The sequence below is a fragment of the Typopeltis vanoorti genome, chromosome 6 (assembly GCF_054136105.1).
Source record: "Typopeltis vanoorti isolate ZY-2024b chromosome 6, IOZ_Tvanoo_1.0, whole genome shotgun sequence".
Lineage (NCBI taxonomy): Eukaryota > Metazoa > Arthropoda > Arachnida > Uropygi > Thelyphonidae > Typopeltis > Typopeltis vanoorti.
This window is the reverse complement of record NC_143554.1, coordinates 134,887,711-134,905,804: the sequence shown is the minus strand read 5'-3', so window position 1 is coordinate 134,905,804 and position 18,094 is coordinate 134,887,711. Positions and strand designations below refer to the sequence as shown.

At 34.6% G+C, this 18,094-nt stretch overlaps 1 protein-coding gene across 1 annotated transcript in view; it reads right to left on the bottom strand.

Moving 5' to 3' along the window:
* LOC150105963 (DNA-directed RNA polymerase III subunit RPC3-like) overlaps nt 1-18,094 on the bottom strand; it is a 136,783-nt gene that overhangs the window by 84,932 nt on the left and 33,757 nt on the right. Inside the window, exons 4-5 of the mRNA XM_090394600.1 lie at nt 7,515-7,672; nt 1,290-1,438 (exon numbers count right to left, since the gene is read on the bottom strand). Coding sequence (XP_090250726.1) covers nt 1,290-1,438; nt 7,515-7,672 — 307 coding nt within the window. The remainder of the gene's footprint in view (nt 1-1,289; nt 1,439-7,514; nt 7,673-18,094) is intronic.

Sequence of the window (18,094 nt, the reverse complement as noted above, 5' to 3'; positions counted from 1 at the left end):
TTTCTTTCTGTTTACAGATATATACCTGAATTTGGCCATCATCTTCTCCTCCCCCCTCACTTCAACAATATGGTGTTATCAAAACCCATGTCAAGAGAGCCTCCAATCTTTATTCTACTTAGACTTCTCTTATAGCTGAACTTTCTTTTATTTTCCAGATCCTTCCTACTTTCCTGTTCAATGGTTCCAATGCCAAAAATATTAACAAATTAGCTGTTCCTCACATTCCTCTCAACATACAACTACAATAATTTTATTATTATTCTCTATATTTGGGGCCGCTCAGAAAAAGTCAGAACTCTAAAGAAATATAATCTCTGCTCCACTTTCAAATGTCATCTTAAGTTGGCTGAGTTATCTGTTCTCCTAAGGACTAACCCCCCCCCCCCCATCTGTTTCAAGTGTTTACAAGGTTACTTGTATTTGAAAATTATCTTATTATGGTCAAACTGGGAGATCCGCCAGCAATACCTAGAAGAACACAAGAAACACATTCACTGCCATAATTGTGATCAGTCAGGTATAGTTGATCATGTACAGAATCAAACTACTGTGCTTCATTGCAATAAATATAAACTTGCAAGACTTTTCTTAGAATTGGTAGATTTGAAAACCAACCTAATCTTAATAAATCCAGTTGTGCTAAACTTTGAAAGATATGGGAAAGTAATTCTTAGGCCTACCACACAACAGCACCAATAGAAGTTGACCCCTCATATGACTTTGGGCTTTTAGTCTAATTTTTTCCCCACTTATTTAGTGTTTTTGTGCACACTTTTATAATTTTAAGATTATATCCCTGCTGATGTCTCTGTGACTTAGATGAAATATAGGCTCCATTAAACCTAATAACAAGGAAGATCTAGGCAAACTGATTCAGTCAGAAGTGCATTAGAAGACCACATGGTTAGATACGACAAAACTGGAGCTGACAAGTGGAAGACTAACTTGGAGGAAAATTGTTGATAGGAAATTAGTAATAATGTCAACTTAATCATGTAATAATATCATAGTAGCCCATATATCCCTTGAGGGTATATATGAGAAAATTAATGATGGTGAAATTTTCCGTCACAAAGCCAATAACATCAAATGGTCAGAATGGGAGAATAAATGATAGTTATTTCCTCTCTCACCCTACAGTTCGTTTCTAAAAGGGGGAGGGGGGAAACTGACAATACCAATCCAATGTAAGGATGAATCATGAAAAGACCTTAAAATATTCAGAAAAAAAGAGTGTGTAGCACATCACATTATAAACAATTATGCAATTTTTATATTTCAATTACCTAAAGTACTGATGAAATCGGTCAAAATTTACTCTCCAGTAAATGTCTTCATCAAGAAGTAGCTCTTTTTGAACTTTTGGGCGTTTTGCTGGTGGTTCTTCATTTTCTTTATTTTCTCCAATTTGTTTTATAAGGCTATGAAGTTTAATCTTCAAAGGAACAATAATGAGAAAAAGTGAAATAATTTTTTTAACTTCACAAGTCATTCATAGTCTTTTTATGTTCATATTAACAAACATTTCCATAAAATTAAAATCCCCCCCCCCCAAAAAAAAAAAACTATACTGAAATCCTGTGTCTTAAAAATAACCTACCCTGAAATACTTCTGAAGAATACTTAGTTTTAAGATGACTTACTTAACTACTTAAAGAACTTAAACCTGCAGAGAAATTATTATTGAAGGTCATCTTTCTAGACTAAATAAAGCTAATTGATCACTGAAGTGTTTAAAATGTTAATTATTTCTAAAAGAGGTTGAATATTTAGCAAAGCAGTAATAATTCATACTCAAATTAATATAAATGTCACTCAGTCTGCTATAATAGCTGAGATGAATAAGATTAAGGGTAAATTGCCTGTCAAACATTGAAATTTTTCTGTTCCTGAAGAATTTTCTTTTCTGGAAATGATCTATTTAGATGAGAATGGTTTGTTATTATCAACACAAATGGATAAGGGTAATATAAAAGCAAGAATTTTAGTTTCAGTTATCAAGAAAAACTGCTCATCAAGGATTTGAGAGAACCTGGTAGAGAATTAAGGATGACAGGTGTTTTTGGGGAAGTGCCAAGAGTGATATTAATTTGTATATAAAACCTAGTCACCTATGCCAAACTACATCTACCTTTAGAGACTGGTACAGTAATCCCTCAATTAGTGTGCCTAATGCATTCTTTAAAACAGGCACATTAATCGAATATAATAACCTATGGGAAAATGTATAATTCGTTCCTCGGATTTCTTTTTTGACCCTTAATTTTTTTTTATAAAAGAATTAGGGTATGTCTCAGGGCCTAGTTAAAGGAAAACCATGAAGCTGAAAGACAATAAAACATATTCAGAATATAAATTTATTATTCTGCTTTTTAACAAAGAATTGAGCTAACATAGTTTGGTGGACATTTTGTTTCTTTTTTTCATACAACATACGGTATGGCCCTATTGCCTCTTTTGCAAATTTTACTGGTTCTCTCTTTACCAGGGTCAGTCTCTAAGCACTGCTGCTTAAAAACTTCAATTGTATGAAAACTATTTTCAAATTGTTTCTGTGAAACCTCTTTGGGCTTGTTAGGGAATAAATTTTCTTCATATTCTTCAGGATCTTCCTGCTGTGCATCTAAATTTAGCAGGTCGGAATTACTCAACTTCTCAGAATGAGATTTAATTAACTTAAGATTATTTCAAATGCTTCTAAAATCATTTGCACAATATGGAAGAATGTGCTTCCAAATGGCTCGCAGATTGTTAGCAGTAATTTCATTTGACTTTGAGACTTTATAACCAGGCTGAGATTTCTCTGATTTGGCTAGAAAAGTCTCAAAAGTTCCAAAAAAAAAAAAAAAAGGCAGGTTTCATCAACATTAAATATTTGAAGAAAAACAATTTTCTTCAAAATCTCTAGATATCTCATTATCTGCACTTGCAGCTTCGCCTGTGATTAGAACATTGTGTAGGCTATTTCTCTTTTTGAAATGCTCAAATCATCCAGCATTAACATGGAATTTTTCTTCTTTCCCATCACTGATAGCCCTTTCTTTCCAAGTTACAAAGAGACAATGCTTTTGATTTAATAAGGCAAGTGTTTAGTGGGAACAGTTTTTGGTTACAATCTTCGATCCATGTAAAAAGAAGTCTCTCTAATTCAATCATTATAATACTTTGATTTTCAGTGCATGCATGATGAACTTCAAGCAGCCTTACCTTTTTCTTTGTATTCAGCAGTTGATTCACCCATTTTTGGGTTCTTGTCCTATCTTTGTTCTGGACTCACCTTGTTCATTTTTCTTTATTATTTCAAGTTTTTCTTCCAATCAGATTACTTTTCGAATCATTTTCACACTTCTGTTTTTTTGCTCAATAATACTTTTACTCATGATTAAAAGGTTAGGAAAATAATTTTAAATAAAATAGTAAGGAAAACAACTGCACGAGATATGATCAGCAAAATGCTATGTAAAGCAGACGATATAAATTTTGGCAGTAAATTTGGAACATAGCGTACATGGAAATAGTCTAGTATGCCATTAAAAAATAACTCTGTAATATGTTTCAAATCAGTAACTAAATTATTTCATCCTGGTGAGTAATTTTTTAAAATAGTAAGCCATAAAAAATGTATAGATCGAAAATTTTTAAAACCTGTAACATTTATTTTTAAGATAGGCGCACTGATCGAATTTTAGAGGTGCACTAATCGAATTTGGGTATCGAAAAAAAATGACGCACTAATTGGGGGCGCATTAATTGAGGGATTGCTGTATTGAAAATGATTGTAGGCACCTCTACAATCATTTCCTATACCAGTTAGAGCATTTCAAGATGTAGTAGCTATTGATATAATGAGATCCTTATCCACAACAAAACAAGAAAATACACTGTTGTGACTATTGATATAATGAATCCCTTACTCACAACAAAATGAGGAAATAAATAACATTCTTGTAGCTATTATAAGATCCTTACACAAACGAAACAGAGATATGTAGCTATAAGGATATTATCATGCTTTCCAGAAGCAGTGACTATGAAGGATCAGACTGCTAAAACTAGCTAATATATATATATATATATATATATATATATATATATATATTTATTTTATTTTATTTTTTTTTATGTGGTTTCTGCCCATGAAAGGTTACTAGTAAACCTATAGTACATTTGTATCATGGGTGGGCTGAGGATTTTTTTTCCTAATTTTTATCAATTTTATATATTTTTTGTACTTTTTAAAATTTATTTTTACATAGTTTGGAAACCCTGCTCTAAAGACCAAATGGGATTTTTTCAAGCCACTTCAGGCCTCCAAATAAGTGGAGTGGTGGTCTCATACCAGATGATGAAATTCATCTCCCAACTAAAGACAATCACAACATCTATGCCTACAGTGGAATTTGAACCCACAGCCTGTTGGGTGGAGAGTGGGTATTGCTAACCACTCGGCCAAACAGGCCACATAATTGGGATGCTTACTTACCAGTTTATTCTGCTAACCTGCTTTCATATTATATGGTTTTGAACCATATAATATTCCAAATGAGTTAACAGCGATGCATACAAACTCGGGTTTCCCTTATACTGATGAATATCTCAAGGATACAGTAGAAAGGAAACTCAGTTGTTTATGTTTATACCAAAAACTAGTAAACATAGTTCCCAAAAGAAAGGAGCATTCAAAAATATAAGTCCTACTCCTGGTGATTCAGTACCTTTAGATAATAAAACTGGTCTTCTTTCACATAATTCTGAAAAAAACAGCTAATAACTCACAAGTTTCAGTTAATAAATCTGGCAAAAAAAATGAAGATAGTCTACAAAGTCAATGTAATTTGATAATTAGGAATCACACTCATAAGCATAATTTTGTTATAAAAGGAGATGATATATATGTATGAAGTGTGGCTATTAAATAACAAGACTGATTGCAAAAATTATGGTTTATTATTACAATTGTACAACTTAATTGTTATCCCCCTTCAATATACTCCCCTACCCTTCTCTATCTATACACAGATGCATATGAATTTTCCATTGTTGGAATCAGTGCTGCAAGTCATCAGGTGTTATCTGCTTCAGTAGATAGGATTTGTCAGGATTTGTTTCAGATTTTCCCATTCCTCTTCTATGTCATTTGATTCATGTGTAGTTTCTATTTTAAATCAGTGCATTTCTGATACTGTTGCCTAGTATGGACATCTTGTAATGAAGAAATTTTATAACTTGGTTGATAGTTATTTTCCACTTTATCCACTTTCGTTCACATCGAATTAGTAAGTAAGTAGATGTTGTAATCCTTAGGGATTTACATAGAAATAATGTATAACATACTTAAAATAATATGAATACTACCTGTTCCTATGCTGTAGATGTGCAATCGTTGTAGTAAAGACAGCCGTATTGTCACAACAGTTTTGCTTTGAATCTCGGTAACAGACGTGCAAATTAGTGAGTTTTTTTGAATAGCTATTGATGGGTAATGGGGATGACGGATAGAAAGCAAGCAAGCAAGATAGAAGAGAAGAGAAGAAGAAGAGCTGGAATCATCATCATCATCATCATCAATTTCTTGATATATACATCTGATAAGTTCAGGCGATTATGACAACACTACATGATTAACTTTACATTATTATTAATGTATATCAACAATTTTCTTCCAAATTAGTCCATTACTTGTCAATACTCCAATATTTTCATATCTAACATTTGTTCTTCTAACGCACTTCTAACTGAATCAATCCACCTAGACCTTGGTCTTCCTCTGGCTCTCTTGGCATCAAATATCTGTTTTACTAACTTTTTCTCATCCATTCTATTTAAGTGGCCATGCCACCTTAGATCAGCTCTGCTAACTCTTTCTTGAATGCTAATAATGTCAAATTCCTTTCTAATATCTTCATTTTTGATATGATTCTGCTATTGATGCCATCTTCAGATCACTAATTTTTCTAAGAACTCTCATATCTGTGGTCTCTAATCTTTAATCAAGTGCTTTATTTCTAACTCTCTGGATCTATAACTTAAAACTGGTTTGAACACTATCTTATATGCTGCTAGTTTATTGTTTGGGCCAATTTCTCTCCTATTCCATAAAAATTTATTCAAATGGCTCCCCCCACTATACCAGCTTTGCTTATTCTGTTGTCTATTTCCAGATTTAACTTGCCATCTTCACTAAAAACTGTGAACTGGAAAGGAAGAAAAAACTGCAGGTTTAAATTGTGAGCTTGGAAAAGTGTTTATATTGTATGTATGTATGTATCAAGCCTTTGTATACTAATGAGAATGATATGAGCTTGTTTGGAACCAAACAGCATATGCTCCAGGAAGTAAAATGGAATCTGCAGTAAAATTCTTTTTCTTGTAGCTGTCGTTGGAACTGCTCAATTAAATGCACTCCTACTGTCTGAGTGATTATTCTTCATGCCTATTTAAGCAAATGAAGGAAAGATGTTTCTGATGAAACTTCTTTCTTGTTAGAAGATAAATGCATTTATAGTAATTAAGTAAGATCTTTAACTTGATATCATGATTAAGGAATTTGAAAGTTAAGACTGAATGAATGAGTAGAAAAAAAAAAAAAAAACAATAATAAAACAAAGAAAGAAAAAGAGGGACAATGATCAAATAAATGCTAAAAAAGGAAGGAAGTTCCCACATAATTAAGTGAAACCACATTAAGAAACCCCATGTAGCAAAATTAAGACTCCTGTAAGGAAAAATATATGTGTGGAACTACAAGAACAGTAATTATGATAAGCTTATGAGACAGCTTGGAGCTAAGCATGGAATCAAGTCTTAAATTTGATTATATCATTTATGAGATGATCACCCTGGGAAAGATGGGAGGGGGGGGGGCTACATAAAGACTTCTGTAAGAAAAATGATACATGTAGCCAGTGATTATGAAAAGCTTATGAGACAACTTAGAGCTATAGCATGGAATTAAGAATTACGCACAAGAGATATAAATGCTTGGCACTGACTAAGACAGTTTAACAGCATCAGTGTGTGTGATGGTATTCCACATGTCAAAAGACTGACTAATACAGGTGTCAAATGGATGCAAGGAGATTAAGCATTTCACGCTTAATCTCCTATCAGATACAAATAAGAATACAAAGTGGTCAGCTAAATCCCAAAGTGTCAGCCCATCCTCATTTGTTCAGCATTCAAGGATATACCTAATAATGGGGTGCACTACTTAAAAGGTACTGGATATTAGGTCAGAAGTCTTGGTTGGTTCTCCACATTTTTTATAAAGCTAAGTGATCTCATTTCATTATCTAACTGAACCTTATGTGAGCCCCTTAGAAATTCATTGACTAATAATAAACAACCAACTATCGTGTATTCTGTGACATGAAATTAAAGTAATGAAAACCTTCATGTCATTTTTGGATTAGTGTTCTTAAAAAATGCAGAACCAGCAGATATGATGAACAAATTTATCAGTAAATAATACTGAATGAATCCTTAAACAAATGAAAACTTGACAATCTTACCTCAGGTATAGCATATAGTTGGCTTTCTGACACTGTTGGAATGGAAGATTTGATGTTTCCAATCTCAGTATTTGGTACAGGAGTTCTTTGAAGAAATCTTGCTTCAACAAGTTTAGTGAAGGTTTCTTTCACATGATTAGCTTCTTCAAAAATATTTGCTAGAAACAAAATAATAAAAAACTTTAAAATATATGCAAATAATCTAAACAATGTAACAATGAAAAGAACTTCAACCATTTTTTGAACATAAAGAATAATCATGAAGTTTTTTTTTTTTTTTTTTGCATAATAACATGAATAAGCAATAGTATTACAATGAATACAGTCAATTCTTTCTACAATAAACATCATTTCAGAAAGCTTACTCTTATAAACTACAGAAAAGCTCCAATCAAAACTCAATAGCATCAATGTAGTTGTAATGGAAATTCACTGTGAAACAGTGAATTTCCATTAAAACTACATTGATGAAAAAAGAAATATCATCATTTCTCAAAATTTTGAAATTTTTAGTAATTTCTGTAATTCAAATAGGAAAGAGCATGTAAGAATTTATATTGTTCCAAAGGAGTTTATACTAGTAGAAATTCCATGTTCTACAAGACCAGACTTCTCAAACTGAAGATAATTAATATAATCCATATTTCTGACAGTTGGATGTATACCAGTCTGGGTGAAATAGAAAAGATTATAGAAACAATGAATGTGGTAAACTACAGGAAGCAGAGAAAGGAAGGAATAAAAGATCTTTTTTTAACTGGCTTTTAAGATTGTCTGGAAATCCAATTTTTTTTAGGTCACTTGAGATCTGTTTCAAGATGTCTTTCCAAGATAAGGAATGGATATTCTATATTTTTTGTGTGTGTGTGTGTGTGTGTGGTGCAGCAAACTCAATAAGAATATATCTATCAGTCAACATAGGTTTCATATGAGCAGAAAATCTCATCATCATCAAATTCCTGCCATGTATCCTCAAGGGGTGTACAGGATATGATAGTACTACATGAAAAATTTACATCATTACTAACTTCCTACCTACAATTTTCCTCCAAATCAGTCTGTTACTTGTCAAGACTCCAACATTATCAGATCTTATATTTCTATCGTCTAAGGCGCTTTGTACCATATCAATCCACCTATATTGGTCTTCCTCTGGGTCGTTTTCCTGCCAAACTGGCAGAGAACACTTGTTTTGCTAATCTTTCCTCGCCTATTCTGTTTAGGTGACCATACCACCTGAGATTAGCTCTGCTAACACATTCCTGGATGCTGACAATGTCAAGCATCCAGGAATTAATTAATTAAACCAATTTATTAAATTTTAGAAATGATCTTGTGTAGGATGTGAATTTGCTTATTACTATTCAGAAGAAAAAGAAATGACGATACACATAAATTACATAAAAAAGTAAGTATTTAACATATCAAGATATGATTCACTATAGAAAATCTTCCATTATAACAAATCATAGCACAGATTCCTGAGTTTATTAATAGTACCATTTTAAGCCACTGCCGGATTAAAAAAAAATGATTCAATACATTATTCAGCAGAGCAAGGAGCAACAAGACATGAACACACTGAAAACAGTCATATGTTCTTTTACTTTAAGGGTGTCAATAACTAATGATAATGGTTTTTTATTTCTTTCGTAAAACAGTGTATCAGATAAGATAAATTACAACAATCATTTCCTTTCGTGTGTAGAGGCTTAAGTGCTGTGAGGACTTAGATAGAGGACTTAGACACAGACATATTGGTAAGCTTTGATATCTCCTCACTGTTTACCAATATTTCCTTAATTGATACCTTAACACTCTTAGAAAACGTTTTTCCTCCTGACATCTTAGATCTCTTTTCCTTTGCCATCAATTCTGGTTATTTTTCTTGGAAGAACAAAATCTACAAGCAGATAGAAGGAACCGCCATGGGTTTCCCCCTCTCACCCCCTTTTGCCAATTTTTATATTGAAAAGTTTGAAAAACGAGCCATAGACTCAGCTCCCCTCAAACTTCTATTTGGCTAAGATATGTAGATGATGTGTTCTCTATTTGGCCTCATGGTCCAGACACATTAGAGTCCTTCCTCAGTCACCTCAACAGCCTACGTCCAGGAATCCAGTTTACGATGGAAAAGGAAAAGAACAATTGTTTATCCTTCCTAGATACCTTAGTTACACGCCTTCTTAATGGTACACTTTCCTTTACTGTATGTAGAAAACCTACGCACACAAGCAGATACATTCACAAACTCTCCCACCACCACCCCTCTCAACAATATGGCATTATTAAAACTGTAATCAAGAGCGCCCACAATCTTTGTTCCAGTGGAACTGCCCTTACAACTGAGCTCGACCACATACACAACACTTTCCTCTCCAATGGCTACATTGATCACAGTATTAGAAAAATAATCGGTTCCTCTCCCATTCCCAGGTCTTCTCGTCAGAAAATGTTTAGAAATGCCATCACCATACCCTATATCTGTGGCACATCAAAAAAAATAGCCAAGATTCTGAAAAAGTACAACCCATACACAGCATTTAAGCCCCCCACCGTAAACTTGCTATCCTTATCTGGTCTACAAAAGATCAGCTTCCTCCACTCTCAGTGCCTGGAGTTTATAAAGTACTCTGTTCCTGTAAGCTGTGTACTTTGGACAGACAGGCAGATCAGCAACCATCTGCATAGAGGAACACAAATCATACATCTGCAACCACGACTATGGTAAGTCAGGCCTAGCTGACCATGTCTTGGATACAACCCACAGGATCTCATGGAAAAATCCACCATGCTCCACCACAGCAAATTCAAAAAAGAGAGACTATTTTTAGAATCAGCAGCAGCTCTCAGAAATCAACCAAATCTTAATAAATATGGTTGCATTAAGCTTCCTAAGATTTGGGAAACACTTATCATCAGATAGTAATTCTCATAGAAAGGCTTATATGCTGGTTATACATGATTATTAATTAATTTAAGGAATTTACGACGTACACTAGAATATAAATTAAATTAAACTTTAATATATATTTCCAATATTTCGGCAACGTCATGTTGCCATCTTCAAAGGAACTTAAAATAAAGACACGTGCACGCAGGCACTACATACAATAAATGAGGAAGAAGCGAGGAAGCTATTGTTTCTCCTAAAAGTCCTGATGGTGCCCCCTAATGGGCTATGTAGGTATTCTTGGCCGTTGGGCTGAAGGTCTTGTGATGTACGTCTCCCAAATTTGGGGCAGTCTCATGCAACCAAATTTGTTGAGATTTGGCATGTTTCTTAGGGCTGAGATTCATTCCATGAAAAGTCTTTTAAATATGAACTTGCTACAGTGTATTATTGTGGCTTTATTCTGTGGCGTATATCCAGCGCATGGTCTGCAAGACCAGAGTGGCTGTACTGGTGAAAACGGATGTAGTCCTTGTGTTCTGAAATTCTGATATTCGCTGTCCTGCCTGTTTGGCCAAAGTAGGACAGCTTACAGCTGCAAGGGACCTAGTATACACCAGATAGGTCTAGGGGAAGTGGTTGGTCTTTAGTGAAGCAGATAAGGAATGCCAATTTTCTATATGGTCTGTAACAAGAGGTCAAGTCATGTTTTTTTAATATTTTGGCAATTTTTTCCAAGGTGCCTCGGATGTAGGGAAAGTTGATGGATTTAGAGTAATCCCTGTTGTGAAGGGGGAGGGTTGTGGTTTATGGGTTTCAATATTTTTTGGATTTTTTTTTGAGGGGGGTGGATAGCCATTGGCTGAGAACATGTTGAGGATGTGATTTAGTTCAGTGGTTAGGACATTGTCATTTGAACAGATTAGTTTAGCCCTGTTGTATAGTATCTTAATAACTCCATGTTGTTGTGGGGGTGGGGATGGAATGTTGGTGAATGTATCTGCCTGTATGGGTGGGTTTTCTATAAACAGAGAAAACCAAGGCTCCATCAGGCTGGCAGTGACTAATGTGTCTAAGAAAGGGAGGCTGTTGTTTTCCTCTTTTTCCAGGGTGAACTTGATTCTAGGGCATTGGTTGTTTAAGTGTGTTAAGAAGGAGAGGAGTGCATCAGAGCCATGTGGCCAAATAGCAAACACATCATCAACATAGCGAAGCCATATGGTTGGTTTTTGTGGCGCAGAGTTTAAGGCTTTCTCTTCAAAAATCTCCATAAAGAAGTTGGCAAAGTGGGGGAGAGTGGTAAATCCATGGCTGTCCCCTCTATTTGTTTGTAGAATTTTCCCTGCCATGCTCACAATGAACTCAGGCTGTTCAAAATGAACAGCCTGAGTTCATTGTGAACTGAAATAGGGCTGAGATATCGGGCTTGGATTAGCTCTAAGGTTTCCTTGAGTGGGACATTTGTGAATAAGGAGGAGACGTCAAAACTGACCATTATATCAGTATATTGGAGTGTAAGGTTTTCTATGCTGGCTTTGAAGGGGGCTGAATTTTTTTTATGTGTGATGATGTGTTGCCAATATAGTGTGCGAGAGCTTTGGCCAAATGTTTAGCTAATTTGTATGTGGGTGTGGGGGAATCAATGCCATCCACTATGGGACGTAACGGCACATTTTCTTTATGTATTTTTGGGAGTCCATATATACGGGGGGAGGGGGGATAGAGTTAAATGGTTTTAATTTGTTAGTAATTTCCACAGGCCAAGAAGTGACCTTCTTAAGGAGCCTATGGAGTTTTCTAATTTGTGAGTTGGTGGAATTGTATTCAATACGGAGGTAAGTAGCCCGATCTAATAATAGAGCATTAAGCTTACCTCTGTAGTCCGTTTAGTACTACGGTGCCATTTCCCTTATCCACTTTGGTGATTACTATTTCTTTGTTTTTCTTCATTTCCAGCAGAGCTTTATTTTTTATTATTATTATTATTTTTTTTTTTTATGTTGGGGCCCATATACAAGAGGTTGGCTGGGCAACCTATAGTACGTTAGTACCGTATATGGGTGATGGGTTGTGAAAGGAGAAACTTGTTTACATTTGATTTAAATGTCTGCATATTGTATTCCTTGGGAAATATGTCAGGGGGAAGACAGTTCCACAGTACTGCAGTAGCAGGGATGAATGAGGAGAAAAAGAAACTTGTTCTGTGGGTTTCAAGGTGTACTGTAAAAGGACGTTGGGCTGCAGCTGTACGTGTTCCAATGGGTTTAGTACAGGGTGGGAGAATTATTGATGCTGTTTCAGATGAACATTTCACGTGAAAGTGAAGGGAGTGAGTTGGTGAGGGATGAGTCATTTATTAGTCTAATTGCTCTCCTCTGTATTGAGTTAAGCATTTTGAGGGTGCTTTTTGGAGCCCCCACTCCAGATGTGAGAGCAGTATTCGAGAGCTGGGTGAATTAGTGACTTGTATAGTGTTTTTTTCACTTTTTATATTCACTATTGGATATGTTGGTTTTTTGGTGGTCTTGCTTTGGTGAGAACGCAAGCTACATCCAGTCTAATATTGTTGGTAATGTGGTTTGGAAGGTGGCATATACCGCGTTCAATCTGGATCATTATATCCTCAGCTGGTATTTTTCTGGGAGCAATGGTGAAGTTGTGGCCACGTGAGAGCCTTTCGTGAAAAGAAACGGTGCTTGAATTTAACACAATTTGGGATTACCTGATTATCCCAGCAGCGTTTTAGGAAGGTTAGACGATTCAGTTGTCTTGATATTAAGTTTTATTTTAAGTTCCTTTGAAGATGTCAACGTGACGTTACCGAAATATTGGAAATATATATTAAAGTTTAATTTAATTTATATTCTAGTGTACGTTGTGAATTCCTTAAGTTAATTAATAATCACTTATCATCAAAGATCCCACCTTACATTCCAGGCCACCTACAACCGCCCTTAGAGGGCGCTCCACCTAGATAGGACTCCAAGTCGGTGACTCCACCTAGTCACCCACGTGGTTTAGCTTAGTATTGTGTGATATTTATGTGCATGTCACATTAATTTTTTTGTGTAATTCCTAACTCAGTGAGTGATGTCTCAGTAACTGAGACGACATATAAGAAGTATTAAATTCTATTTTAATCCTTTCTGAGTGCTGTATACAATCCATTAAGCCTCCAACATGAAATTATTTCCTTTGTTGCAACTGGGTGGTAACTGAGAACAATGAAATTGGGGCAAATATATATATACAAATCATGGACTTTATCACAATTTACATTATTACTAACTTCAAATTGCCAATTTCTCTCCAAACTCAGTTACCTGTCATGATTCCAACACTGAGAGATCATATATTTCAGTCCTTTAATGCTTCTAAATGCATCAACCCACCTAGATGTGTATCTTCCTCTGGGTCTTTTCCCTGATGGCATGGCATGGCATCAAGCACCTATTTTGCTAATTTTTCCTTTCTATTTAAGTAACCAAATAATTTTTTTTTTTTTTTTTGTATGTGGTTCCCACCCACAAAATGTTATTAGTAAACCTATAGTACATTTATACCATGGGTTAGCTAAGTATTATTTTTATCCCTCTCCATTTTATTTCATTTTCCATACATGGAATTTTTTCAAGACACTTCAAGCCTCCAATAAGCAGGGCGATGGTCTCACGCTAGGTGATAAAATTCATCTCCCCCTAAAGACAATCACAAAACATTGAAGCCTACAGCAAGATTCAAACCTGCAAACTGTTAATTGGAGAACAGATATGCTAACCACTTGGCCAACCAGGCCAGTAATTGAAATTAATTATGCCCTACTTAGCAGAGGTAATCTCAGGTGTATTCCTGAAGCCTAGCAATGCTAAGTTCCTTCCTAATATCTTCATTTTAATATGAATCAGCCATTGATGCCATCTGTTCACTCCAATAATTTCACTGAGATTCCTCATGTCTGTGGTTTGCAGTCTTTGATCAAATGTTTTATATCTAACCCAGTGCTCTCAGATCCATAAGACAAAATTGGTTTGAATACTGTCATATATATAAAGCTATATAAGTGCTTTGACTAATTTCTCTTTATTCAATTCACTCCCTACCATACCTCTATTCAATTTGCCAAATTCACTAAAAACTATACATAAATAAAGTTTATACTTGTTTGATAGGTTCCTTTTCATGATGAAGCTGACATTTTCAATGTTTCTGCCAATTTCATTGTGTTTTTTATTGTCCATTTTCATACATCTGCATCATGATTAATTTACTACATCAGTAGTAAATTAATCATGATGCAGACTTCTATTGAATTTATTTAAGAGTATAGCATTAAATCCATAAAGTAAAGAACTAAGATTAATATCTCTAATTTTGGTATATCAAACCTAACACCATATTCCTTCACAATATGACCAACAGATGAAATAATGGACATTCTTGCCTTACACTTTATTATTTTTCATTTTTTTGTATCTGCACTAATTTTAGTTGCTGATTTAATGTCAGGAATTTGATGATGACCATTAGGTGTTTTGAATAAATTTCTTCTTGGCACCTTCACTTTCCATATCTACCAAACTTAGCTACAGATAACCTTGGATTCCCATAATTTCACAACTATTTGTCTTAAAGTGAAAATGATCTACACTACCTTAAATGCCCAGAACCAAGCTTGTCCCCCTCAAAGTTTCCCTTTCAGAATTTTTCTTAGCCTCATCTCAAGTAAGCCTGCATAAATCTTATCTGGAATATTTAATAGGAAAAATTCCTGTGTAATTTGTGCATTATTTCCTTTTTTGTACATGGGTATTATAAGAACTCTACTCTAATCACCCAGAATTTGACTTTCTGACCAGAATTATGATCTTCTGAATTATGTATAATTCAGAAGGTCTGGTCAGTGTCTAGACACTAACTTTTATACCTCAAGAAAAAGAAATTCATATTTAAGATAAAATGAAAGAGTTTGAAAACAATAATCAAATCTTTGAGGCTCACTGGTGGATTCTGAAGATACCAGTCGCTGTTATCTTCAGAATCCAGTTTCAAAACTATAGTGGACTCAAGAAGTTAAACAGACACAGAAAAGAAAAAAAAAAATTAAATGCTATTAACATGTAAGTCATATATGCATCTAGAGAATATAGGGGGGGAGGGAAGAAGAAAGACAAATATCAAGAAGAAAGTAAAATGTTCTGGAGAAAATTGTGAATCAAAAATCTAGAAAAGATAAAGCTAATTCAGGTCAAGATCATATTTTGACTTTGAAATAAACAGTTCAGAAATCATTGTATGACTAGGATGTGTATTTAAGTTTTAGAGTTCTAGAAAATGCATAAGATTTTGGGGGGGGGGGTTAAAACACTACAGTTGTATGGTGTAAATGGGACACTATGTTGAGCAATAGAAAGTATATGCAATATGTCAATCATATTATGAAAGAAAGTGGAATTAACCCTGGTATCAAAAGTGAAGATACTCAACTCATGTCATCACTTTATGCAAATGATATACTCTTATATAAGTATAGTATAGAATAAGTGTTGTAACAAATTTGTATTCAAATCAGCACCAGAAACACAAAGATTATGAAAATAGGAAGGAGAACTAAATACATCAGCTGTATCATGAATGAGAAATTATGAAACAATATCATCATTTAGTCACAAATTTTAATGAAGATGCCAAAAATGGAAATAGACAACAGAATCAACAGAGCTGAGCTAGTGTGTATGGTAGCATCATCATCATCATCAAATTCCTGCCATGTACCCTCAAAGGGTGTACACGATATGATAGTACTACATGAAAAAATTACATCATTACTAACTTCTTATCTACAATTTTCTTCCAAATCAGTCTGTTACTTGTCAAGACTCCGACATTATCAGATCTTATATTTCTATCGTATAAGGCACTTTGTACCGTATCAATCCACCTATATCTTGGTCTTCCTCTGGGTCGTTTTCCTGCCAACCTGGCAGAGAACACTTGTTTTGCTAATCTTTCCTTTCCCATTCTATTTAAGTGACCATATCACCTGAGATTAGCTCTGCTAACGCATTCCTGGATGCTGACAATGTCAAGTTCTTTCCTAATATCCTAGTTTTTAATATGATATTGCTATTGATGCCATATGTTCACGCCACTAATCTTTCTCATGACTCTCATATCTGCAGTCTCTAGTCTTTGGTCAAGTGCATTACTTCTGACCCAGCTCTCAGATCCATAAGTTAAAACTGGGCTAGTTTGAACACTGTCGTGTATACAGCTAATTTAGTGTTCCGACTAATTTCTCTCTTATTTCATATGAATTTATTCAACTGACTTCCCACTATACCAGCTTTGCTAATTCTGTTGTCTATTTCTATATTGAATTTACTATCTTCAGTAAAAATCGTGCCTAAGTAGCTGAAATGTTTTACTTGTTCCACAGGTTCTCCATTCACAACACAGCTGACATTTTCAAGGATTCTGCCTATTTTCATTGTCTTTTTATTGCTGACCTTCATACCATATCTATTATAACAGTTATTCAATTTAGTCAGAGAATCTTGAAGACTTGTAGCGGATTTATTTAGAAGTATAACATCATCCACATAAAGGAAAGAGCTGACATTAACATCTCCAATTTTGATATCATGTTTAATATCACCTTCCTTCATAATGTGATCCATATAGATAATGAATAACAGAGGGGATAATGTACATCCTTGTCTCACACCAGATTTAACATTAAACCGTCCTGTATTTCCTTCAATTCTAATTGCTGAATTACAACTCAAATAAAGACTAAGTATTGCTTGATATAATGCTGACAACATTTAACTGTAGTGTATTGAATATCTTCTCTCTTGGCACCTTGTTATATGCCTTTTCCAAATTGACAAAACTTAAATACAGAATTACAACTCAAATAAAGACTAAGTATTGCTTGATATAATGCTGACAACATTTAACTGTAGTGTATTGAATATCTTCTCTCTTGGCACCTTGTTATATGCCTTTTCCAAATTGACAAAACTTAAATACAGATCTTTGTTATATTCCCATGCTATTTGTAGTAAAGTGAAAATCTGATCCTGATAGCCCTCTATTTTGCCTGAATCCAGCTTGTTCTTCACCCAGCTTTTCTTCACACAATTCTTCTCAAACGTTTCTCAAATATACTTGCATAGATCTTGCCAGGAACACTTAGTAATGAAATACCTCTGTAATTCTCACATTCAGTTTTATTTCCCTTTTTATATATGGGTACTATGAGAGCTCTACTCCAATCATCGGGAATTCATCCATCACTCCAGGCCATCTGAACTATGCAGTGCAGTCACCATAAGACTTTTATACCACCATAGTTCAGCATTTCTGGTCAAATATCATCTACTCCTGCTGCCTTTCCACATTTTAAGCCTTTGATGGCTTTTTCTACTTCAAGTATGGATATGTATTCCTGACTGCATGCCTGGTCAGTGTTTTTTACCACTGTGCTGTTATCACTGCTTGTTTCATTTAGCAGTTTTTCAAAGTAATTACTCCATACTTCAAGGATATCTTTTTCTTCTGTTTTCATCACTTTTATCATCCCTAACTCCTGTTACAGCACTCTTTCCTCCATTCCTAAGCGTCTTCAACAACTTCCAGACTATTTTACCACCTTCTTGATATTTATTTTCTATATTCTTGCCAA